Source organism: Dinoponera quadriceps, unplaced genomic scaffold (assembly GCF_001313825.1).
Source record: "Dinoponera quadriceps isolate SergipeBrazil2010 unplaced genomic scaffold, ASM131382v1 scaffold405, whole genome shotgun sequence".
Lineage (NCBI taxonomy): Eukaryota > Metazoa > Arthropoda > Insecta > Hymenoptera > Formicidae > Dinoponera > Dinoponera quadriceps.
The window spans coordinates 763,703-787,693 of NW_014554754.1; the positions used below are offsets into that span (position 1 = coordinate 763,703).

At 41.3% G+C, this 23,991-nt stretch overlaps 4 protein-coding genes across 8 annotated transcripts in view; 1 reads left to right on the forward strand and 3 right to left on the reverse strand.

Annotated features, from left to right (window-relative positions):
• Positions 1-11,078, forward strand: part of LOC106741289 (potassium voltage-gated channel protein Shab) — a 59,394-nt gene extending 48,316 nt beyond the window's left edge. For both annotated transcript variants that reach the window (XM_014613101.1, XM_014613102.1), the window contains 4 exons: positions 1,066-1,299; positions 6,391-6,601; positions 6,919-7,317; positions 8,165-11,078. In XM_014613101.1, the coding sequence (XP_014468587.1) occupies positions 1,066-1,299; positions 6,391-6,601; positions 6,919-7,317; positions 8,165-8,427 (1,107 nt within the window). In that variant the 3' untranslated portion in view covers positions 8,428-11,078. The remainder of the gene's footprint in view (positions 1-1,065; positions 1,300-6,390; positions 6,602-6,918; positions 7,318-8,164) is intronic.
• LOC106741292 (opsin, ultraviolet-sensitive) lies at positions 10,376-15,857 on the reverse strand. The gene is made up of 6 exons (XM_014613107.1): positions 15,615-15,857; positions 14,504-14,719; positions 13,691-14,072; positions 12,692-12,876; positions 12,465-12,609; positions 10,376-11,376 (listed from the first exon to the last, which is right to left on the reverse strand). The coding sequence occupies exons 1-5, from the start codon at positions 15,836-15,838 to the stop codon at positions 12,507-12,509; spliced, it is 1,110 nt and encodes a 369-aa protein (XP_014468593.1). The 5' UTR covers positions 15,839-15,857; the 3' UTR covers positions 10,376-11,376; positions 12,465-12,506.
• Positions 15,858-16,424: 567 nt separating this feature from the next.
• LOC106741290 (FAD synthase-like) lies at positions 16,425-23,729 on the reverse strand. 3 transcript variants are annotated; one of them, XM_014613103.1, is made up of 9 exons: positions 23,538-23,729; positions 23,165-23,293; positions 21,826-22,099; positions 20,819-21,021; positions 18,384-18,544; positions 17,795-18,041; positions 17,209-17,638; positions 16,933-17,074; positions 16,425-16,861 (listed from the first exon to the last, which is right to left on the reverse strand). In XM_014613103.1, exons 4-9 carry the CDS (start codon positions 21,000-21,002, stop codon positions 16,436-16,438), a joined length of 1,590 nt encoding a protein of 529 aa, XP_014468589.1. In that variant the 5' UTR covers positions 21,003-21,021; positions 21,826-22,099; positions 23,165-23,293; positions 23,538-23,729; the 3' UTR covers positions 16,425-16,435. The 3 variants fall into 3 exon arrangements, with proteins under 3 accessions (XP_014468589.1, XP_014468591.1, XP_014468590.1); XM_014613105.1 differs by lacking the exons at positions 20,819-21,021; positions 21,826-22,099; XM_014613104.1 differs by lacking the exons at positions 20,819-21,021; positions 23,165-23,293; positions 23,538-23,729.
• On the reverse strand, positions 18,943-21,024 carry LOC106741295. Of its 2 annotated transcripts, none has more exons than XM_014613109.1 (3): positions 20,948-21,024; positions 19,502-19,618; positions 18,943-19,286 (listed from the first exon to the last, which is right to left on the reverse strand). In XM_014613109.1, the coding sequence occupies exons 2-3, from the start codon at positions 19,610-19,612 to the stop codon at positions 19,065-19,067; spliced, it is 333 nt and encodes a 110-aa protein (XP_014468595.1). In that variant the 5' UTR covers positions 19,613-19,618; positions 20,948-21,024; the 3' UTR covers positions 18,943-19,064. The 2 variants fall into 2 exon arrangements, with proteins under 2 accessions (XP_014468595.1, XP_014468596.1); XM_014613110.1 differs by having other exon boundaries at positions 20,944-21,011.
• Positions 23,730-23,991: the final 262 nt, after the last annotated feature.

The window sequence follows — 23,991 nt, forward strand, 5'->3', positions numbered from 1 at the left end:
CGTGCGATACGAGACGCGACATCCGAGTATCACTGTTTGTACGGCTGTCTCTGTACGGAGCCCTTTCCACCCTCGAATCTATAGTTGTTAAATGTTACGACTCGCCTTCACACACGCTATAGCGTGAGGAAAATCGGAAAGCGCTGATGATGATGATGTAACCTGTCCCATCTCTGATGCATTATTATATGTTAATGACTGGTTTTTCCGGCGAATGCTCGAAGTCACGGTTCTTCCTCGGTAAGGATCCGACGAGATCTCACCGTGTTTCACTGCACCGCGCGATAGGTGGCTGTTGATACGAAAGAGGAGATATCCCAGAGCTTCTCCAACGAGTTTAGTTCTGATCGAACGCACTTCTGTCACTTCTTTCGTCATTGTGTCGTCGTTGCAACCCCGAGAGAAGATTGTGCAGTACGCTATCCTTTCAATTATCCGTGTAATTTAAGTTACGACCAATTCATTTCCGAGATACTTTCTCACGCGCTCGGATGAGAATACGTCGCGGCATCTTGCAAGAAAAGACCCATCACTTATTACCGACTTGTACGTTTGCTAACGCGCATGAGACGCTATCCCGCTTTTTTCCGAGAACGCCGACGGATAATGTACGCTGAAGCAAGCATGTATCAGTTTACTTTCGTATCGAATTGTAATTCTTGTAAGACCCAATTGTGTACTCGACACGCGCGACATGGTGTATCTAAGGATGAGAATTAAAAGAATTTGATTTTTCTAGAACGATGGTATTCTCTCTCTCTTTCTCTCATTCAATTTGTTCGCCGCGCTTCTTGCGCAGAGACTCATCCTGAGTTCGTCCAGAGATCATTGAATACTTGAGGATGACAAAGACGGGATATTCCACGCTATTCGACAGATTCGTCCCCTGCACACACACCATGCATATACATATTTCGCAACCATTGAGAATTCGTTACAGCTACTATTACAGATTCCGACATAAGCCACTCTCACATGTACGCGCCGGGACGACATTATTCGCGACGGGAGTTGCGTTGCGGAGTTTGAATGCTTGGTCGCGGGACGATTCCTTCGCTTCCGCAGGGCGATCTGACAGAGGAAGCGGACAGCAATCTTTACGTGAATCCATTGGAGGCGACGGAGAAATGCGGCACCGGCCGAGTGAAAAAGTCCATTTCCGGCGAGGTCAGCCGAAACGTCATCACCGATGTCTCGCCCAGCATCGAGTCCTTGAAGGAAATCCGGCCTTCTAACGAGGTCAGCAAAATCACCCTGAACGACGCTGTACCTAAGCATAGGAAAATAAGGATCCAACAGGTGAGTCGCCCGTCGAGTCTCCGATATGCGCGTACTCTGCTTTTGTATTCGCGCGAACATGATTATTATTATTATTAATATTAATATATATATTACCAGCGAATGAAATGAGAAAAGAGGTAGGAGTACAGCCGAATAGATTGAGATCGGACCGACCAGGGTGGTGGTGTGGCGGCACGTAATGGCGGTCAGTCGCCCGATCTCTCGATCCTCGCGATTTCGATTCGGCGCATATTCACGGCGGATTCAGTTCGATGCATAATCGACTACTCTACTCGGTTTGTGATTCGGCAACGGCCATCATGGTTGTCATCGAGCGAGATACGATCGCGCTCTATCACATTTTTTACTCCACTCTCATGATCATCTCAGTCGACACTGGCTATTACACCGGATATACTTTCGCATAACGGCATAAGTGCAGAAACCGGGCCGGGTGAAAAACATTGGTGAACCCGAAATGACAAAGAGGATACCGCATATCAGCCGGCAAATTGCGTCTTAACCTCAACATTGTTGATCTGCTATTCGTCGAATTATTCAACGAAGCGAGAAAATCTTCAGCCGATCATAAAGCCGCGGCGGTAATAAAAAATCTTCTGTAAACACATCGACAGACTTTACCGATCCGATAGTTTCTGCACGCCGATAGGCACACAACGAGATTCCTCGCGCTCTCTCCTCGAGGATGGCGCAACTCGACGGCTCGTGTATGTATGCTCCGGCATTTATGCCCAATTTATACACCGAGAAAAAGATTTCTTCGAATTTAATCAATTTTATTGCATCCAAAGAAATTTCATCACTGGCATGCTCCGAAGAAACTAATATTTCGATGAATAAGTACGATTGTTAGACTTTTCAACGAAAATATGTATATTTATCTTAAAGAAAAAAATTTGTTTCAAATGAAAGATAATTTTCTTATAAAGAAATTATTCGTTTCATTTTACATATTTATTGTAACCAAATATTTTATTCGGCTGAAAGATATTATTTCAAATAATAATGTTTTTTCTGTTAAATAATAGAGTTTTCTTGAATGAGAGAATAAAATTTGTATCCAAACAAATAATATTTCATATATGTTGTTTCTATGAAATAAATTTTAGTCAAATAAATAGAAATATTAAATCTAAAGAAATCTTTTTCTCTGTATACTATTATAGTTTAAATCGAATCAATTAACTCAACGGAATTGACAAATTACATTGGCCAATTGACTGAACCGATCAATGTAATTGGTCAATTTCGTTGAGTTAATCATCGATTAGATTTAAATAATGACGACAGGAACGATTAGAGTGATTTTTACCAAATTCCTACCGAGCCAATCGATGAATCAAAATCAATTAAATGTTGCCTACTTTATCTTGTTAACACACAGATGGAAATTATTAACTTTTCGATTAGTGTTGAGCAATAATTTGTAGAACGGAATTGGTGCTGGCAATTTATATTATTATTCGTCGATTAATCCAAATTTGGCGAAAATCACCTTTAATGCGTACAAATTCATGGCGCTTCTTCGAACGAGAGGAAGCCTGTGATCAACGGGTCGAAATCGTGACGCGCATTAAGGGTGACTTTTATGAAAGTCCGATTGAGCTAATCGATGATTTAAATCACCATCAGCCAAGAATTACCTATCTTGCTGACACAGATAGGAATAATTAACTTTCCGATTATCGTCGAACGACAAGCCACAGAACTGGAAATTGGAGCTGGCAGTTCATAATTATTATTCATCGATTAGCTTAATCGGAGCTTGGCGAGAGTCACCCCGAGTGGAGTGGACACGATCCCGATATCGCGCCAGCCTCGGAGAGGCGAGGGTGGCGAGTCACGTTTTACATCATCGTGCACGATCGCACGTCACTCATGCGCCGCACCTCGCTGCTTTTTTCAGCCGCAAAAACCGTCGAGACCACAAGCGGAGCGCAGTTGAGCGATCGCCACCAGGCTATCGTACTTTTCTGAACGCTCCGATGCTCGTCAGAGGGGAAACGCGCGATATCGCACGTTGGCGCTCGGACACGGAAGTAAGCTCGTTCGCAGCGTGACGGCGTGTCGCGCTTGGCCGGCGACTGATAGCGGGTATATCGTTCACCTTGCGTCACGGAACCAACCGCCTATCTCAGGGCCAATGGCGTTTATGCAGCGGCGACGTGTCCGATGGAAAATGTAGGGAAACAGCATCTTCTTCTGGAATTGGCGGGCTGTTTTTGCTTTCTCTCTTCCTAACGAACTTCTGTGATTCGTCGGATACACAGAGAAGAAGATTTCTTTAGATTTAGTATTTATATTCTATTTATTCGACTAAAATTTGTTTCATAGAAACAAAATATACGAAATGTTATTTATTTGAGTAATATATGAAATATTATTTGTTTGAGTAAAAATTTTATTGTCTCATTCAAGGAAACTCTATTATTTAATAGAAAGAACGCTATTATTTGAAGTGATATCTTTTAACCAAATAAGATATTATTTGGTTACAAATATGTAAGACGAAGCAAATAATTTCTTTATAAAAAAATTATCTTCTAACTGATCTCAAATTTACATTAAATTTCCGCTAAATTTACATTAAATGGACTAACATGGCATTTTAATCACCATGATGTACCAAGTATGGAAATTCAGCTGCTTCAATAACAAAGAGAATCGTAACGTTTGATCATTTGATCATAGCTTTTGACAGAAAGATATGGAGAAATCGGCATACCGGAAATCCGATAAGGGTAGTGCTCTATTAATTGTTACATTTTTTATCGTCGACACGTCGTTATGCATATACCAATAATACGCATTCCATAAGTCCCATCGTGCACTATATGTCTATTCTCGTACAGTAATCGAAACGTCGATTGTGGCTCCGCAAAGAGATTCGCGACCGAAAGGTGCCACACGACGTTTCCGTACACCCGTATCTTGCAGGTGCGACCTTACAGCACCAACCTGTTGTTAACCCTGCCGCGTTATGTCTCCCGCGAGCAACTGCACCTGCCACGACACGCGTCCACCTTGAACTTGAAAACCGTGGTTTGCAAACGGAACTTGTGTGGTTTATAAATACGACCAAGGCTGAGTGTAACGAGCTGGCGTCGTGTAAAAATAACGGAGTCGAACGAGTGAATGAGTCGGTCGTGCGCTCTGTTTTCATGTTAAAAGTTTTAATAAGTGTATAGAGAAAGTTCCTTGCAAATAAGTGCAACTTTCGCGAACAACTCCGCAAGTTCAATTCCGATTAATCGTCCGCCACGACCGACGTCGTGCTTGCGACCGTTATTCGGTTCCTCAATTAAATCCCGCTGGCGAAGGAAAGCGCGGCACAATCCTCCCTATGGACTCCTCGTAATATCGCCAGAGTGTCATTAAATTTAAGAGAATTTATCCACGGATATGGGGTAATTGATACACGATAATGGACGATGCTACCGCACGGAAAATAAAACTCAATTGCTGCATTGAGGAAAAAGTAGTTAAAAATGTATTTGTGAGACAAAAGGTTTATCTCACAGAAATAAGGTTTATTCTCGTGGAATGACGTTTATTTCTCGATAAGATTTTTAAATAAGATTTATTTATGTGATATAAAATTTATTTTATAGAAATAAACCTTATTTCTGCAAGATAAACCTTACATCCCACAAATGAATTCTTAAGTACTTTTTTCTCACTGAATAGGGATCAGATGAAAACTCGGTGACAAGAAATAAAATCTCAGTGACGTGAAATGATATTTTTGTTACCGTGACTGAATACATTCGTGTGAACATTTAACTGCATCCAAACTCGCTTGAGACTGATCGAATACATAAAGAAAAAGATTACTTCGGATTTAATAAGATTTCTTTAATTAAAACAAGTTGTCTTTTGTAATGGAGTAAACAAACGAATATTTCAAGAATGATTCAAGAAACATTTTTTGTTGTTTGAATTGTTTGGTTTTTCTAACGATAAATATCTTGACGTTAAATAACATATTTCTTTTGTATTTTCATCCAACATTGCAATGGCTATCATAAGCGATAAATTATTTGAAAGAAGTAACACTATGTTAGAAAAATGTGAAGGAACTCTTTGTTTCAATGGAATAATATTTAATACATGATCAAATACATTTTTTATTGAAAATCAAATATTATTCCCTCTAACTAATATTGGTTTTTCTATCAAACAATATGATTTACTCTAGTGAAATAATATTTTCATTCAAACAAAGTGATATTTGATATTAAATTATGTTGTTTATACAGAACAAACCCAAGAGTCAAATAAACGTGTATATGCTGAAAAAAAGGACTTAAAAATTTATTTATGGGATGTAAGGTTTATTTCACATAAATAAAATATAATGTTTATTTCACACAAATAAACTTTATTTCCGTGACTAAATCTAAAGAAATCTTTTTCTTTACGTAGAAACCTTCTACAGGAATCTTTCTATTCCTGCAACCGAGTTTTCGTCTAGTACCCGAACGGAAAATTCAATTAAACATGGAGAAAAAAAATTGGTTGAATTAACGCGACAATGAACGAACCGAACGCGTTTTTCATCGAGAGACACCGAATTTTTAATCTCCATGAACTAAATTCGATCTTTAGGGGCAGAAATTCCGTTTCTATCAACCGAAACATATTCGGTTTGTTCACTATCACTTTTAATTTTTAATTTTTAATCGTCAAGACGTCACATTAATTCAACCAATCTTTTTTCTGTGTGCAACTAACTGAATTAACTAAACTATTATTCTTCCCGCTTGCGTTCACGACGACCACGAATGGGTGTTTCAGACAACCTTCACTAGCGGAAACTAAATTATTAATCAATCAGTCTCTCTCATCGTCTTCCACACTATCACACGATCTCATTGCCTTATCATCGCGACAATTTGCGACATTTCTCGCCACGACTTACTCGCCTCGGCGCTAAAAGCACCGTCTGGGCGCTTTCAAGCGCGGCAAGCTGAAACTCGCGGGAGGCACGGAGCTTCTTCTCCTCGTTCCTCTTCGCGCGCCCTTCCTCCCAGGAGAGACCTGTCGTCCGAGAGGCCGAGTGTAATTGTCGCGTGTGACTGATTGCAGAGCGCAAAGCCGCGGGCGCAATTCATCGGTGACCAAGACAGCCCGGTGGTGATGCGCGGCATTCTGAAGGACGACACCTCGGAAGACAACAACAACCATTACGGCGGATTGCGCGGCGGCAGGTCCTCCGCGACGAATAGCCTGGCGTCCGCGACGCGCATCATCAATCACCACTTGTTCGGATCCATCGGCGGGCCCAAGCATCACGCGGGTAAATATTCGTTCTAATCGCAGATTCGATTCTCGCGGCGGCCACGGGTTCTTTCTCTCTCTCTCTCTCTCTCTTCCTCTCTTTCTACGTAAGTAAACACACCACTTCGCCTCCGCTCGTCGAGGACGGGGAGCTCGAGGAGGGTGAATGAAGGCGGAATGATGGAAACGCGATCTCACCCCGGGATTAATGTTCCTCCTTCGCGCGTTCTGGCTGATCGATAGTGTCGTGGGCAACCGGTGAAAAGCGGGTACTCGTTACGCATATCGTTACGCGAGCGTGTCCTATCTTGAAGCGCGAAGCGTGATCCGTTTCAGGAACGAGCGGCGAGAGCAAGCTCTCGCTCTCGGCAGACTCGATAGACAGCGAGGGCGCGCCGTTCATGGACCGCCACCGAGTGTCGAGGTCGATCCTGAAGAAGTCCGACAGCGGCAACAACTACTACAGCTACGCCGGCGACTCCGACACCGAGAAGCTCATCACGGACTGCGTGTCCGCGACGAGCATGTGCGACAACGAGACGAGCACGTGCGAGACCTTCGTCAACGGCACGCGCGCGAGGAAGCGCCCGGTATCGCCGTTACTCTCGCGACAGGTCCTCGAGTCGATATTCCGCACCAATAACAACACCGAGAGGGAGTTCACGAACGACGAGAGCGATGGGAAAACCGCCGTCGCGAGGACACCGAAGATTCTGTTTGGCGACGTTGCCGAAGGTTCGTGCAAGCGTCTCCTAATTGAGATAGATAGATAAATAGATAGATAGATAGACAGATAGATAGATAGATAGATAGATAGATAGATACACATATATGAAGAGAGAGAGAGAGAGAGAGAGAGAGAGAGAGAGAGAGGGAGAAGTGCGATAATAACGTGTTATCTCCTAATATCAAGTTAACTGATATGAAATGACATTAAGGATAACTTTCGCCAAACTGTGATTAAACTAATCGATGAATAATGAATAAGAACTGTCAGTACCAATTTCCAGTTCTACAACTTGTCGTTCAACAATAATCGAAATTTAAAAATTTCTGTGTTAGCCAGATAGAGCAGGAACTTGACTAATAGCAATTTTAAATTGTTGATTAGCTTAATTTGACTGTTTATCAAAAGACACTCTCAGGGGCGATTTTCATCAATCTAATTAAGTTAGTCGATGAACAACGACAAAAATCATCGATACTAATTTCCAGTTTTATAATTCGTTGTCCAGCAATAATCGAAAAGTCAATAATTTCTCTCTGCATTAGCAAGATAAAGCGAGTGAAATTTACGTGACAGCAATTTTAAATCGTCGAATAGATTAATCAGAATTTGGTAAAAGTCACCCTAAATGACTTTAATTGAGTGTAACTCAAGTTAAAATTTCAAATTACTTTAAATCTCTCTCTCTCTCTCTCTCTCTCTCTCTCTCTCTCTCTCGTTCGTTCGCTCATTTGGACCCTTTCAAACTTACTTTAAAATTTACTTAATAATTTATCCAAGTTACCTTAAAATATCTTGCACGTTTAGATGCCTGGACACGTCCGATGAATTCACGATCAATTAATCTTTCCGTAGAAGAGAAACACGCGCGCGACGAAGCGGTAGTGGAGAATCAAAATAAGGAGCCGGCGGAGGAACAGCTGCGGCGGCCGAAAGTGCGCGTGCAGGAGGAGCCCAAGGACAGTCAGACGACGTTGATACTGCGCTCGTACAAAACGAAGAAGTCGACGACGACGGACGATAGGAGGAAGACCGGCGGCAAGTCGTCAAGCGGCTGCGCAACTTACAAGAGCTCGGACGCGCATTGCTTGCCGCAGGAGTACCGTTTCTCGTCGTAGCGTTTCTCTTCCTCCGTATAAGCTGCAACGGCAGCAGCAACAGCCAGCAGCAGTCTTCATTACGCTATTACGCGCTCCATTGCGCTCAGAGTCGCACGTCGCCGTCGATCGGTCAGCCGACGATCGACCGGTCGATGCGCGGACCCGTGTTAATAGCTCATCATCGTCTGTGCCTGATAATTGCGTTATCTTCAGTGTCGGTTGCATCGACAGTCTTGGTCAATTAACCGTGGCGGAGTACGTCGACGGAGTCCTACTTAATTAACTTCGTCGTCCTATGCCAGTGTCCTCCCTGTGTTTTCCGGGAAACGATCCCGATCGTAGCCGCGGGCGGAAGAGAGAAAGCGAGAGAAAGAATTAATTAATCACGATGCGCGGTGCAATCGACCTTTAAACATAAAAAAAAAAAAGAGGAAATCCGTCGAGCACACGCATAGCAATTGCGAAGCAAACACGTTCGATCAGCGCTCACGTTACTTACTATCACTTAAGATTTCTTTTCCCGTCGGGTTTTATCGCGAATATCACAACGTAGAGAGACGCGTCGATACGAAAGCTAGTCGCACAAAGCGAGCGTCCGAACTGAACGTTTCCGGAAACGGGACTTCCAGAACGTTCGGCCGAGAATCAAGTTCCCATCGACGGTCTCGCGGAACCTCGGCTCCTGCGAGTCGAGGTCGCCCAGACGCGCACTCGCCGCTCTCGTCGTGCGTTTTATCGTGTAATTGCATCGGATGTGTCGCGTCGAATCTCCATGTCGAGATCCCTGTACGCGTTTAGGCGCGCATGGCCGTCGATCCCCGGCACCAGCGATTTCTCACGACAAGCGGCACGCATCGCATACGCGCGTACACGTGACGAATCAAAAGAACCGGCCACTTGATCACTCTCGCGCTGCTGCTTGAAGCGACTACGACGGTGGCGCGTGTCGTCGGCGTGTCTCACCCGGGAAATGCGCCGACGACGTGCTTTTTGCGAGCGAGAGAGAAAAAGAGAGAGAGAGAGAGAGGGGGGAGAGAAAACGAGCGCACCCGTAGATCGCATCGTAGTTTAATCCGTTTTATCAGTGAGGCGCGAGCGAATCGCGTGGCTCAGCGACGTCGCCTGCATTCGAGAGGCTTCAAGTCTCGGATCGCGAGATCATCACCTCCACGGCGAGCGGTTCTCACCGGCCGTGATTTTATCTTCCCCCGGGGCCGGCGCGTACTCCGCGAGTCTGAGTCGCGAGCGGGAGTACGCGCGTGGCGTCCGATTCTAGTCTTATAGATGTTCATCGGTGAAGTAACATATCTGAAGCAACACAGCATTTCTAGTCATTGTTACAGTAGTCGTAGGTAAAAGAGGAAGTTAACGCGCCGGCCGGTCCGCCGCGAGGCGGTGCAAGAGCCCGCGGCGCGCGGCCCGTCGCGCCGATGTTCTGAATCGAGTCTGAATTGTATTTTCTACCAGAAATCGCGTAAGAGTAAACTCGCTTCTTTCCGCTGCGCTTTATGCGCGCGCGCGCGTTCACACACACACACACACACGTTCGAGGGATAATCGTTTCCGAATTGTTACCGCGTTCGTTCCGTAGTTCGAGCGACGAGCAGGGCCTATCGCGCGCGAGTGAACCGGAAAGGGTGCGGCGATTGCGGCCGCTTCAAGCGGACGAAGGTGAATTATCAGATGTAAATTCAAATCGCATTTTTACGGGGGAAGAAAAAGTAGCGAGTCATATTTTTACGGGGAAAGAGTTTCACCTGTCGAGAAGGACCATTCCTCTGAGAGATTTTAAATCCGCGGACGCACACAACAGTGATCCGATTATTCTGACGGAAGAGGAGGACGACGAGCGAAAACGCACGATCACGCCGAGGTATCAGGTAGCCCGAGCGAGAGCGCGCAGCATCCTTTCCCATTCACGGGTGTAGCCCGCGTTGTTTGTGTACCTGTTATTCAGAGTTGGATACCTTATGCCGCTTAGGGTTTCCAAGTAAACGAAATCGATGTCTTCTGCGAGCTAACGTAGTAACGAATGTAGGAAGTTCCTAGACTGTGTAAGAGAGAATGATCTATCGTTTATTATATCGTGTAACTGTGCAATTAGAACGACAGAGCGGTACTGTTTAGCAGCGACATAGTACAAAGGACGTAAACGTCGTACGCGTTACGAAGGGAAAATCGTTCGCGGACGCTTGAGAGAGAAATAGAGAAGAGTGGGAGAAAGAAAGACAGAGAGAGAGAGAGAGAGAGGAACGTTGTCTTCGTGTTAATTAAGTTAAGGACGCTCGCGAGTTGTCACGCTTACTCGAGAAACTTCAATTGACGTTCGCTTTCGAGGAAGACGGGTGAGTCTGGCCGTTCGAAGAACTCCGCCTGAGAAGTCCTTTCGGGACTACACAGATCTTACAGATATTTATTTTTTACTTCGACTTCCCGCGCTGGCCGTATAGTACAGCAGACACAATGGATGGATCGTTATCGTGATAAAAGAAAAAAGGAAGAAAAACATCGGTATGCTCTAGGCGCTAGGCTAGTCTGACTTCACGTCGATCGATCGGCGCGAATCTTATTTTTGTTGGTCTTCTATTGGCCTATCCCCCCGTAGTTTTAAGGGCTGGTAGCGTGTAAAAGAGAAAAACGAAAATAAACTCGCTAGTTATTGTTCCTTACACGGCTGCGTCCCAATTGCCCGATCATCCCTCGCGATTCTGACCGACTTGGCGTTCCTCACGTTCAGCTGAACGATACATTGAGCGCGAAATATCATATCCGCGCAATATGTCTGCCAGGAATCTGATTTATTGTGTTGCTTCGTTATACATGACCGGCACGCTGTTTTCCGATTACAACAAAAAGTGTCGCATTTCTCGTAGTAGCGAACGTCGTCCTTCCGGAGAAAATCGAGCAAGCTGATTGATTGCAACGACTATCGCAAACATCATCACGAACTTCGTCGTCTCGTGGCATCTGTCGGTAATAGAATTTCCAATGATTTGCTTATCGTGCGCAGTGCGAATTTATTCACGCTGTTCTTCGTGGTGAAAAACTTTAAAAGAGCTTAGAGGAGCTTAACACTTTACCGCTCGGAAGCCTATTAATAGGATTTGCACATTTGGTTTAAACGATTAAATTAAACTTATCAATTGTACTATTCTTCTTAGAGATTAAAAACACCGATTTATAGTGAAAGTCAATGAAAAACAAAATTTGAATTTTGTGAAACAAAATAGTTATATATGATACATAGAAGTTAAAATTGACTTCAAATCAGTCTCAGGCATATATTTAGATACAATAAAACACTTCACTCAAAAAACAGAAATTAAATTCTTCGCGTTTTCTCAAACACAGATTTAATGAAATAAAATAAAAAACAATACTTGAATTCAGTTAAGCCACACTACAATATATTTCCAGGATGTTGGGACATCTCCCAAATCTTTTCGTCAAACAGAAACAAATTTTAGGAGTAAATAAAAACATTTAAATTACGGGGTTTTCCGTTGAAAACAGACTAGTTAATTAACTTCTTAAGAATAATATTCAAAGAAGAATATTCGACAACATTAAATAATATTCAATTTAAAGAAAATAATCAAATATGCTCATGAAGGTTAGTGTATGTTTCCTTACGTATGTTTATTAATAACTTATCCTGGCTCGGGATAGACAAACAAGAATTGTGGATAGGCAAACGTAGACAAATTGTGGACAATCGATTCCTCTACGGAATTTAAAAGAAGCACAGATGTGCTCATGCCGGTCTGTTTTTTTGACAAACCTCGTAAAAATAGCTTAAAAATAACATTGTTCTTTACTTTATGAACATTGTGTTATCGGAGTCATTGTTACATTCTATTTTCTCTGAATCTTTTGTTTTATCTTTAAAGAAGCAAGTTACTAAACATGATTCTTACGATCGAATTTTTCTTTAAGGACTCAAATCAAAAAAGAAAAAAAAGAACTTTTTGTGAGGAAAAATTGAAGTGTTTTTCAGTAAATGGAGAAAAGTGAGAAAAGTGTATCGTTCCCATGTAATTGTCTTTGTAACTGACCTCTATTATAATTGCAATCTCGATTACAAGGTCGAATAAAGTTTAAGTCGACGATGGGTTCACCATCTCAGTCGTGGTGCTCTGCGCGTCCGCGGGTGGCTTCTCCTGCAGCTCCAACCACGGTAACCGTTTCTGTAGTTCCAGTCTATTACAGAAGAATGTAAGAGAGAAGATCCTCGAGGAACAGTACGTAGAATCAACTCAATTCCTAACGCTGTATCGTTTACCTGTATCTTGGATGGCTTATGGCATAAATGTACGGGTCCAAGCAGGCCACGAACTTACACGCGCACGCCGGTATCATCGTAATACCGGGAGTCAAAAGAGTCTTGTCCCCGAAAGCACCGACCATTGCGAGAACGCCATACGGAGTCCATGAGAGAACGAAGAGGAAGCAGATCGTGATCGCAGCCTACGGAAAAAAAGAAGCTAACGATTTCGTAAGGGAAAGATGGTGATGATGATAATGATAATGATATATTTAACCCGTGAGGAGGAGGGATGGGGGTAACTTCCGAGTTAGTGACGTGTTTTTCGATGGATTTATTTCTGATGTTTCGTGAACTGAAATATCTGCGAAACAAATTAACGAAATATTCGCGAAAATATTCACAAAAAAGTTTATCGTATCTTGCAAATGCATCGAGCACCATGTGCAATGATCAATATTAATCATCGATTTCTGTCATATTATTATATAAAAAAGTGTGAAGGTGTTATCGAAAAGTGAATACTTTATGGGATATTTCATATCTTTTGTAATGAAAAATATCACAATAAAAAGTAAAATATCTCGAAAGGTATTCATTTTTCGATAATCTTACTCCAGTACTTTTATGCGCAGAAAGAAAAAAGGAATCGAATTGTGTAAAAAAAAAAAACTATAGGATTCATTAGAAAAAAATTAAGTTAAGACCTTGAAATGACCTTAAATTACTGACTATATATAATAAACTTCCTCGAGACCTCAAAAACTTTATAACTTTTGTCTGAAACAATTTTTCTATAGAGACGTGGGATAAAAGATATATAAATGCGTCAATTAAAATGGAACACTCTGCAAATATCTCAAATTACATTTATATACCGTACTTTTAATATCTCAATTATCAGTTAAGCTTTTGCATCATCAATGAAGGTCAGCCCGGCAGTCAACGTGTTAAAAAAAGACACTCGTTTCGCTTCTCGTAACTGGCAACAACCACATAGAGAAATCTTGAAGATACCTTGGCTATACGTATCTCCGCGGTCTGAGCGTTCGCGTTTACGTTGCTGCGAAGACTCTCGACGTTCATCTTCTTCGCCTGCTCACGGAGAGCCTTCTCGTGATTGACCACGTGACTGACGATCTGACTGTAATAGTATATGATGAGCGTCATCGGTATGCAGTAGGAGAAGGTGAAGATCGTGGCCACGAAGTATCGTGTCTCCGGTGTGTCCGTCAGATAGTCGAAGCTGCAGCTCGTGAGGAAACCCTCGGGCACAAAACGACCCCAGACATGCATCAGCGGCATCAACGCCCAGGGAATTGTGTACGTCCAGATCAGCACGATTAAGAGGAGCACTTGACCGCGCGATAGCTTCCCGTCCAGTGGCCGGGCTATGGTGCTGATCATTCGCGAACGTTAGAGATACGTGCTTGATTTGGCTTTCTTGTTGATGCCGCGTCCTTCGTTTGTTCTCGACGTTTCGTGAACACCTCACCTCAATTTATTTACCTCGGGTTTTAAGTTCCCGGTCATTTCTCTCTCTCTCTCTCTCTCTTTCTCTCACTCTTTCTTTCTCTCTTTCTCTCTCTCTCTCTCTCTCTGAAGAAATGCATTGAAATGTTCACGAAATATCGAAGACAAATCCTTGAAAGACACGGCACTAACTCGGGAGCCAAATGAAGCATTTCTCTACTTAAAATATCAACTGGAAATATGCGATCGACGGATTAAGCAGGGGTCTTTGACAAATTCACTACTCGGACGCATATTTGTCTTAAGTTAATTGAGGATTTACATGTTTACACTTGAGAATTCGGTCTCACGCGATACCTGTATCTGTCGTAAGCGATGGCACCGTTCGTCATGCCGGCTCCGATTCCACTGAGCGACCCGATGAAGGCGAAGATCTGACAACCCAAGTGACCCGTCGCGAATCCGGTGTTAAAGGAATTGTATATGAAGATGGGCGTCTTCAGCATCATGAAGAAATCGCAGAACGCCAAGTTTACCACGAACATATTCGAAGGTGTCCTCAGCGACTTGGCTCTGTGTGCAGGACATCGGGAGAAATGTGTTAAACATGATACAACTCTATGAACGCGTCAAGTTTTTATATCTCTTAAACCAAGAAGACCATACCGAGAAGATTATAATATAGATTCGCATTTGTGAAGAGAATTCTCGCGCTTCTCATTGTTTCTCATCGATCGTCTCTGAGAAATTCGATATTGCAATATATCGGCGAGAAAACCCATCTCAAGTGGTACAACACAGGTTGCTCGACTATTTTAAAAAAATTTCATATCAGTTATTACTCCTATATGCCAATAGTTCAAAACTATCAATAGTTTATTCACTTCATTTTTAAAATGACGGCCATCTGAAGACATGCTGGACAACAAGTCCAGAACTTAAAACCCGAGCAAATGCAGATATCTCAGAACTGGGGCATGATAGAATTTTGAAATAAAAACGATTGTTTTCAGTAAATTTTAGGCTGCATTCTTAGTCTAATGTATTAATTACCTAATTTCACCTTTTAATAGTGAAAAGAGTGGCTGAAATAATATTTACAAAATAATGACTTCAGGATACTTTTATTTCAGCTTCAAAAGAAATCTCAGGCTTCATTTTTTTTTTTAAACACGTATATATTAGTATCTTATTGCAAAAAGTTGGACTTTGATCTGACTTGTATTTTTTTGAGACACTTTTTTCTAAAAATCATTAATTTTATATCTAAATATCTCTGATTGGCGAATTAGGGAAAATATAAGTTTTGCCTCAAGTCAAGGTCCAAATGATACTAAGCTGCTATAAAAATCAGTCAAGTTTGAGACTCACATGAAATTATCTAATTCTAAAATGGTCGAGCAACCAGAAAATTCGGAATCGCACCACTTGAAATGGATTGATCCCTGCAGAACCGAGGAACACTCACGAGCAGAATATCCAAATGACCAGTCCGTTGCCGAGCAGCGCGACGAAGGTGAAGAGAATGTACACGATGGCCAGCAGATAGTGAAGAGAGGGATTGGGCTCGGGATAGACCAACCAATGTTCCGGTATGTGGACCAATTCCTCGGCAGGGACGTTCCATCCCAGCAATCGGGGTGGCCCTGCCGGTAGGATCCTCGCCTCCCAACGAGCGCTTCCGTTGAACATGTCGATCGTAATTGTCCGCCAGCCCCTCGCCTTACTTAATATCTCCGCATCGCCGAGCTTTTATATCTTCCCCGAGGCGGCTCGAATCCGCAAAACCTCAATTCGCCGGCTTAAATGGCTTCGTGGCGGAGGATCAGCCGAGGATCATCCCTAACTTTGCCGATGGTCAGCAAATATACACATGCATCCGCATTGCGTCAGTTAACTGCTGATGCTATCTATCAGCAATATCGCTCGCATTATGGCGTGATTGGACAGTTCTTGCCGGTTGTTATTTCTTTCCTTCTTTAGTTAGAATTCGAGATTTATTCTTCAACATTGTACATAAACGCTCACGGACGGAGCGCGCGTTAAAAAAATCGTCGTTAAAAAAATATAATCGGGAAGCTTCCGCGCTCTAACGATATGAAACGATGTTACTACTCATCCCGCAAATAATTTAGATAGTAGGAATAAAATTCGATATCGGAGAAAAACTTAACAATAACGCTGGTAAAAATAGATGTAACAATACTGGTAAACGTCGTCGCGTCTGGGCGTGGAATTTACTAAAGTAGTAGCAAAGTTCAAATTCGCATTACTAATCTCGATGCTTCATCATAATCTGCCTCTTCTCTCGGCGGACTTGTCGGTCAAGGTGTACGCCGGTAAGTAGGACGAGGGATCGTTGGGGTCCTTCAGCAAGGGGTTCTTCATCGTGCTGCTCCTGCTGCCGAGACTCGTGTATCCCTGGTCGTAGAGCGGGCAGTAAGGAACGTTGTGCTTCAACAGGAACGACCACACTTGACTGTAGGACCAATTTAAAATGGGATTAACGCGCATCAGCCGCGGCCAGTTCGGGTCGGTGAGCTCGAATGATTGCAGATTCGCCGAGCCGGGGTCGCCCTTCCTCGTACCCATGAGACTCGCTTTCAGATTATGCCTCTCTTCCAGAAGAGCCGACACCGCGGATCGCACGGGTCGTGGTTTCCTTACTATCGTCAAATCGTAGTACCGAGACGCTAATTCTACGAACGCCTCCACCTGCGTGAGTAATGTGGGCTCAAAATAGTGTGTCTCGATTGTTGTTTTTTCGTCACATTAGTCCGACTTACCTCCGGAAAGGCGTCCGCTGTCACGTACAGACAGAGCAACGGCGAGATATCGCGCGACTTGGCAACGGTGGCAGCTAAATGCAAGACCGCTGTGCAGTCCTTGCCGCCGTTAAAGCTTATAAAAACCTCATCGGACTTATATCTGGAGAAGAAACATATATAACGTGTATTATCGCAAGTATAATGTGCATGTTGTTAGGTGCTAATTAATTAATTTGTGCCGAATTAATTTGTACACCTAATAAATTCAACATTGCAGCTTTTAGTTACACATACCTATCGTAGCATTCCTTTACTATGTCTAACGCACACTTAACGTATACTTCATCATCTTCGAGAAGGGCGTTCATTTGAAAACGACTCAACCCGTGTTCCAGGTTCACGAGTTTCTGCACTGGTAGATAATACAAGATCTCCTCCTTCGCTTCGGCCACCGCTTCCTTCGATCCCTCCAAGGTGACCCTCGTAAAAGTCTGTGGTTCCAGTTGGAGGTAACTACCGATTCTCACTTTGCCGTCCCAGCGCTTCGCTTGCTTATCTAATATATTCACTATAGACAGTTCATTTGATTTGATATTTATATGTTCAAGGTGCAATGGCGTGCGTCCTTTTAGCTGAGGAACTATCGTGTTCACCGCAGCCTCGAAATATTTGGGAGAACCAGGCAGCACGTATGTATTTTTTACACTTATCACTGGGAAAACCTCTGGAAATTATAATGTAATATCATATATCGTTTATAATTGAAAACATCAAACCGAATAATTGTTCGTACATTGCAGATTCTTCTAGTTTAGGTACATAGCAAGTAGATATATTTTGCGCGAAAATATTCATGTTAATACGTTCTCAGGGCACATACCTGTAGAATTTACATTAATTATCTTGCAAGGCTTAGGAACGACAGCGAGTCGTCTTATCTCTTGCTGATCAGGATTCATCCGAGAGTACATGTCGACCAACTCCTGATGCGATTCGAGTTTCAATCTGAAAGCCTTTGCCACAGCTTCGTAAGTTACATCATTATGGGCAGGACCAACACCACCAGATGTGAATACAACAGAGTATTCCTGTGAGGCACTTCTTATTCTCTTAGCAATATCATCCACCTAACAGAGAAACGATGGTAGACAACAAGAAGCAATAGATATAAATTCCCGGGAATAAATGATTACATATATGATCATATGTGTCTATACAAAAAAAACAATGCTTTGTCATTTAATTAAATGTCGATATCATATACTGTCGGAAGCACAAATAACCAGAAGCATTTATTTCGATTATATTTGTATGTAATTTGTAAATAACAGTATTTTTTGTTGTGGACATATATGATTATATGTAGTTATATATGGCCAAATTTCATATATATGATCTTTTCTTCCCCCAGTTGTTAATTTAAATTACAGATATTACGAAAAGTCCTGAGCAAATAAAATGATACGCACTACATCGGGAACCACTGTGACTCTCTGCAAACTCAGCCCGACAGTTCTCAAACTTCTTGCCAGATACGACGTGTTGGTATCAACGATTTGTCCGTTCAAAATTTCACTTCCCACAACAATCAAGCTTGCCGTATACTGATCCATTCCGGCGTATAGTAGTTCTAAGTACGCAAACAGAAGGACAAGTGTATATATTCTTTTTTACGCAACACAGGACAGAATATTTGTTATCGCGAACTAGGTGTTCCCGATTACTTGTCACATATATTTATGGTAGATAGGCTTTATCTATTTCTTATTCAGTATTTCGTATTATGCAACTTCAACAATATAACGGCATGTGAAACAGCAACAAAAAAGAGAGAAAGCCAAATATATGTGATGAATAACAGATCTTAATATAATAGAGCCAAGTCTATCAAAGGTATCACGATTTGCAAATCGTCGGTTACAATTTCCAATCGAATTTACATGAATTTACACTCACACATGCACATTCACTCTGACAATAGCTGTTCCTATGAGAAATGTATGGCAAAATGAAAGACAAGAAACACAATATTGATACAGAATGATAACTTTATTGTTTGTTACATAGTATTTTGATATATACAAGTAGTGAAAATATATTTGAATTAAAATCTACATTAGTTCTCCGACCTATTACTATCTCCATTGTCATCAAAGTTGCATTTGCTCTACCATTGCAGCTGTTGAATTCGTTTGCTCTGGTGCAATCTTTGGTACCAAGGGTTTCTTGTTTGTCTTGGTATGTTTTTTTTGAGCGGTGTTAACTTTCGCCTTAGAGCCAGACCCTTGCACGTCCTTACGCAATTCCTCCAGCAGTTGGTCCACATTGGGTGTTTTATCTTTCTTTGCGGTCTTACTGCCTTTTACGTCAAGCTAATTCCAAAGCACAAAAATAATCAAATCTTTCGTTAAATATTCGTATTAGTATTTTTAACATTTTATTATCTTATTATTATACATATTTTCAGATCTGTCTTCGCATATATATGTAAGAAGAAAATTTGGAGAATTTTACATAATTATAAATTATAGTGTGGTGATAATTATTTAATTCGTTAATGCGCAATATGCAATTATCCATTACTTACTTTTTTCAGATTACTGACTACCTTTTGTGCTTTAGCTTTCAGCTTGATACTGCGAACAGTGGCCACTTTAAAGACATTTTTATTTTTACGATTGCCCTTGTTCTTTCCCATTGTTTTCTGTAACGTCATTATTTACAAATAAATTATCACACGATAGCCTCCTCTCATATTTAGTTCTCTTCATTGCTGGCTCCTTGCCTTTGATCATGCTCTCTTTCAGCAAAAATGACACACGAACCATCTCTTTGTTCGTCGAAACGCCTCTAACATTGTGCAAACTGACGAGAGAATCATGAGACAGCGTACAATCAATCTTTTCTTCAACCAATAACTTCCCGAGCTTGCAAATATCATCTAACTTATCCGTTTTCACGAAACAATACACGTGGAATGTAGGTGGCTTAAGGCAGACCTGTCTAAGCTCTTCTTGCGTGAACCAATCAGGTAATATATCCAGAAATTCAACAGCTGACGCGGGTAAATTCATGATTATATGCTCGGAACCGGGCGAGTCTCGAGCGCGTCTCGACAGAATATCATTCTTAACAATAATTCTCAAAAAGTCCCTGCCATCCATGTTAAAAGCTTGGAAGTTATTCTTTATTTTATTAGCGGTGGCATTGATCTGGAGCCACTTATACGATTCGGGATTTAAGTCATTGGCGAGTACCCTGACACCTCTGCGCGCAGCAGGCACAGCAAAGGGCCCCACCCCTGCAAATACGTCGTACAGAACGTCGTCTTTCATCATGCATGCTGCTAAATGTGTGCGTTCAGTGGACAGACGTGAATTCCAGTAAACTCGCGCAAAATCAAACTGATATGTATAGCCGTGTTCTTTCATGGTTGTTACCGTATTCTTTTCGCCGGCCAGGATCTCCATGCTAAAATATCGAAACGTCGTGTCGATAGCGTTCACTTTGTTTACTATTGTTCGTACACTCGACGTTTTGTCGAGAAACACTTGACCAATGATATTTTTGTAGGGCAAATGCGTGTCACGCAGATTCAATTGCATTATATGCCCCACCAAAGTGTAAGCTGTAGGAGACTGAATGTCCTCTGGTAGAACTGCTTTTAATATCTCGTGACGATGCCAATTCTCATACTTCAGCGTGACGCTCTTAATGCCGAAGTATTCATACTGACCCGCCAACGAGTTCCTATCGTTCTCAGTGATATCCTCGAATTTCGTGACAACGTTCGGATTTAGATAAACAATAACTTCGTCGCTTGTCCTATGAATTGGCTTGAATTCAGGCAGCTTTAAGATATACTTCCTTAAGATAGGCTTAATATTTGAGATAGCGATGTTACTCATCAATTTTAATATCGGTATGTTCACGACTGTTGTAAATGCGTCACGATCCAAGCAAGTCATTCCACGGACTGACATCGGAGGAACCAGCAAGGAAGTCATAGCAGTTCTATAAAAGTTGTACTGGCTTTTCAAACAGCAGCTAGAATGCACCACAGCACTGAGGAATCTGCCCACTGCCATATACTGACAGGATCAAACACTGCACAATAATACAAATCAGTGATAGACACGGCTTTTTTGCTATAATTTTCAGCGATTAATAAAAGATAAGAAATAGTAATAGCATTGTTCTCATTAAACCTTGTACTTATACACATGTTTATAGATATGTTACACTTGTAGTTTTTATAGCATCTTTGCAATTTCTAATATTTTAATAGGACACATTTTTTATAAAATTAAAATTAAGATTAAAATATTGATATTCTATTGAAGGGCCCCATATATAATCTGGCTTTTGCATTAGCTTTAAGATGATTATTATATACATTTCATTTATCCTCTAGCAAACAAATCAATGATAAGCAACAATATTCTTTGTGTATATAAGTACTTCAACTAAATGATAAATTAAAATGTATTACTTTTGGTAACATATTGCAATTAATAATTTTCTCCCCTTCTGCAGTATTTGATCCTGTACATTAGCAGAGATTCTTTTCTCTAGAACTAAATGTACAATCTTCCCTTTCTACTTCTTTTTCTTTAAAATTTAGAAATACTGTTCATTTGTTTAAAAAAATGTGAAAAGATGCAACAGCAAGCAGGTGCAACTAGGATACAATGTTATCGAGATGCAACTAATATTATTGCATCTTTGTATCTTCATAAAATAATGCAAAAGAAATGTTTTCAATAAACTAATATCGTAATAAATCAGTGTAGAAATCGCAAAGATGAGAAAGTATACGTTTCTCGAAAGGTTGGGTTAGGTTAGGAAACACAATTTTATAATGTATCGTAAAATACTGAATGCTGATAAGAGTATAAAAATGTTATTTACCTCGTTGATAAGAAATATCTAGTGGTAATTAGCGTACGAAGTTAAATATGTCAATTGATCCTTCGACACGTACTCAACCTTCTATTCAAATTTTTATGTGAACTAAAGATCAACGTGTTTAATGACTCCTACACACAGAATGTGGAAGCCCTCGCCGTGCAGCGAAAAACGATGCGATGGCCAATTAACTTTTATTTCTTATGGAAAACTGCACGTTGATTGGCTACCGCGTGCTTCTTGCGTCTCTCGCTATCGCGACAGACCTTTACGCGTTCTGTGAGCAGAACCATAATATTCTGAATTTTCTTTGGCTGCGTTCAGAAAACACAATCGATCAATAAACGGTCAGTGATTATTGATCTTCACTGTTAAGTTGATATTCATAATCGGATCCTATATTTAAGACCGACTTAAGTTTATTTTCAGATGTTTTGCAACCAATGAGATGAGCTGTACAAATCTGAAGATGAACTTAAGATGGTCTTCTGTACAAGATTCGATTATGAATATCGAACTTAGATTTCTAAATTTAACCAATTGTAGGCAGATTCCACTTAACGCTCGCAACGACGCGAGTCATTCTATCTTTGTTTTTCGCTGAGTGTTAAATAAAGATAGAATGACGCTCGCGTCGTTGCGAGAGTTCAATGGAATCCGCCCTAGTTGACGAATTATTCAACCGTTGTACAATATTATATTTTCTGAACGCAACCTTTAGTTCCGGTTTACAATAGATGCTTTAAGCTCTAAGCCTTAAGAAATTAACCAATCACAGTCGAATATGAAGCGATTTATAAAAGAATAATTAGTTGTGATTAGTCAATTTCTTAAGGCTTAGAGCTTAAATTCTCATTGTAGACCCCACTTTTGTTACACGGATTAGGTCTCTAAATAAAAGGTTCTTGAAGGAACAGATCCAGGTAAACGGGTTTCCGAAACATCAAAAAACACTTCGTGCGACGTCAATTTTTTTGACGGCTGTCGTCTGAAATGAGTCCGAATAACAATTCCTAGATTAAATAAAGCTTAAGGCACCTGGTCCCTCGATGCAACTGTCCTTGTTTGATGACGTCGAAGCGAAAAAACGCATACTAAGAATTTTTGCATTATACGTTCAAATAAAAAGTTATATACAAAATAGTATATATGAGTGAGATATTATGTATTGTCTAGGTTGATGTATATTATTGACACATATATATATATATATATATNAGAGCACGGGCGTATAACAGACAGCTTACTGGTCTACTATGCCTATGATCCTAATAGAAGCTGAAATATTTACGCTCGTGTCTCCTCTCGGAAGGCAATGATCAACCACCGAGAATATCCTTACCTAATAAAAACCTCTCTAAAAATGTTGCCGTTCGGAGCCGGCGTTAAATTATAGGTTCCATATGCCAATGTATAATCAATATCCGCAGACATGTGACAGGTCACTTTACACCTGGCCACGGATATAAGACTAGAAGAAGAAAAAGAATATATATTATTTCAATATCTGTCGATGTTCGCTGTTATTGTATTGTTTTCAATACTTGCCTTCAACAAATATGTCATTATAATATTTTTGGATTAATATAAGAATATAAGCATAATTCATAAAAATATCATTAGAGTTCATTGGCATCCAATTATTGAAGTCAAGTAGAGTCCTAGATATGCGGCGCATAGGCGTTAGGTATATCATCTTTTAAATGAATTCTCACCAAATAATTATCATCAATGATAGGTTCGGGTCCGTTATAAACTTCGGGGATTATTTCCTTTAATTGCCCTTTTGTTGGCTCATCGAGATTCGCATGATTCTCATCTACCTGTTGTCTGTTCAAAGCTCGGTTGAAAGCTACGCGAACCGACTGCACAATACTGCATAGCGGCGGCGATCCGCACTCAGTCGTTGCTTGAGGACGGGCTCCGATAGTCCACATAGGCGATTGGCTACAGAGTCTCTGAAGATAAACTTAAGACGGCTTAATATCCGATTACGAATGCCGGCTTTAGAGTTATTTTTCCTCGGTAAGGGAGAATTAGGAACACCTTGACGGATAGCAGAAAAGCAGAAGCCAATCAGAACTCGCGCTGGTAGTAAGCTAGATAAAATAGTAGATAAAGCAGAAACTGTAGACAGCACCGCGAGTCCTGATTGGCTGCTGCTTTTCT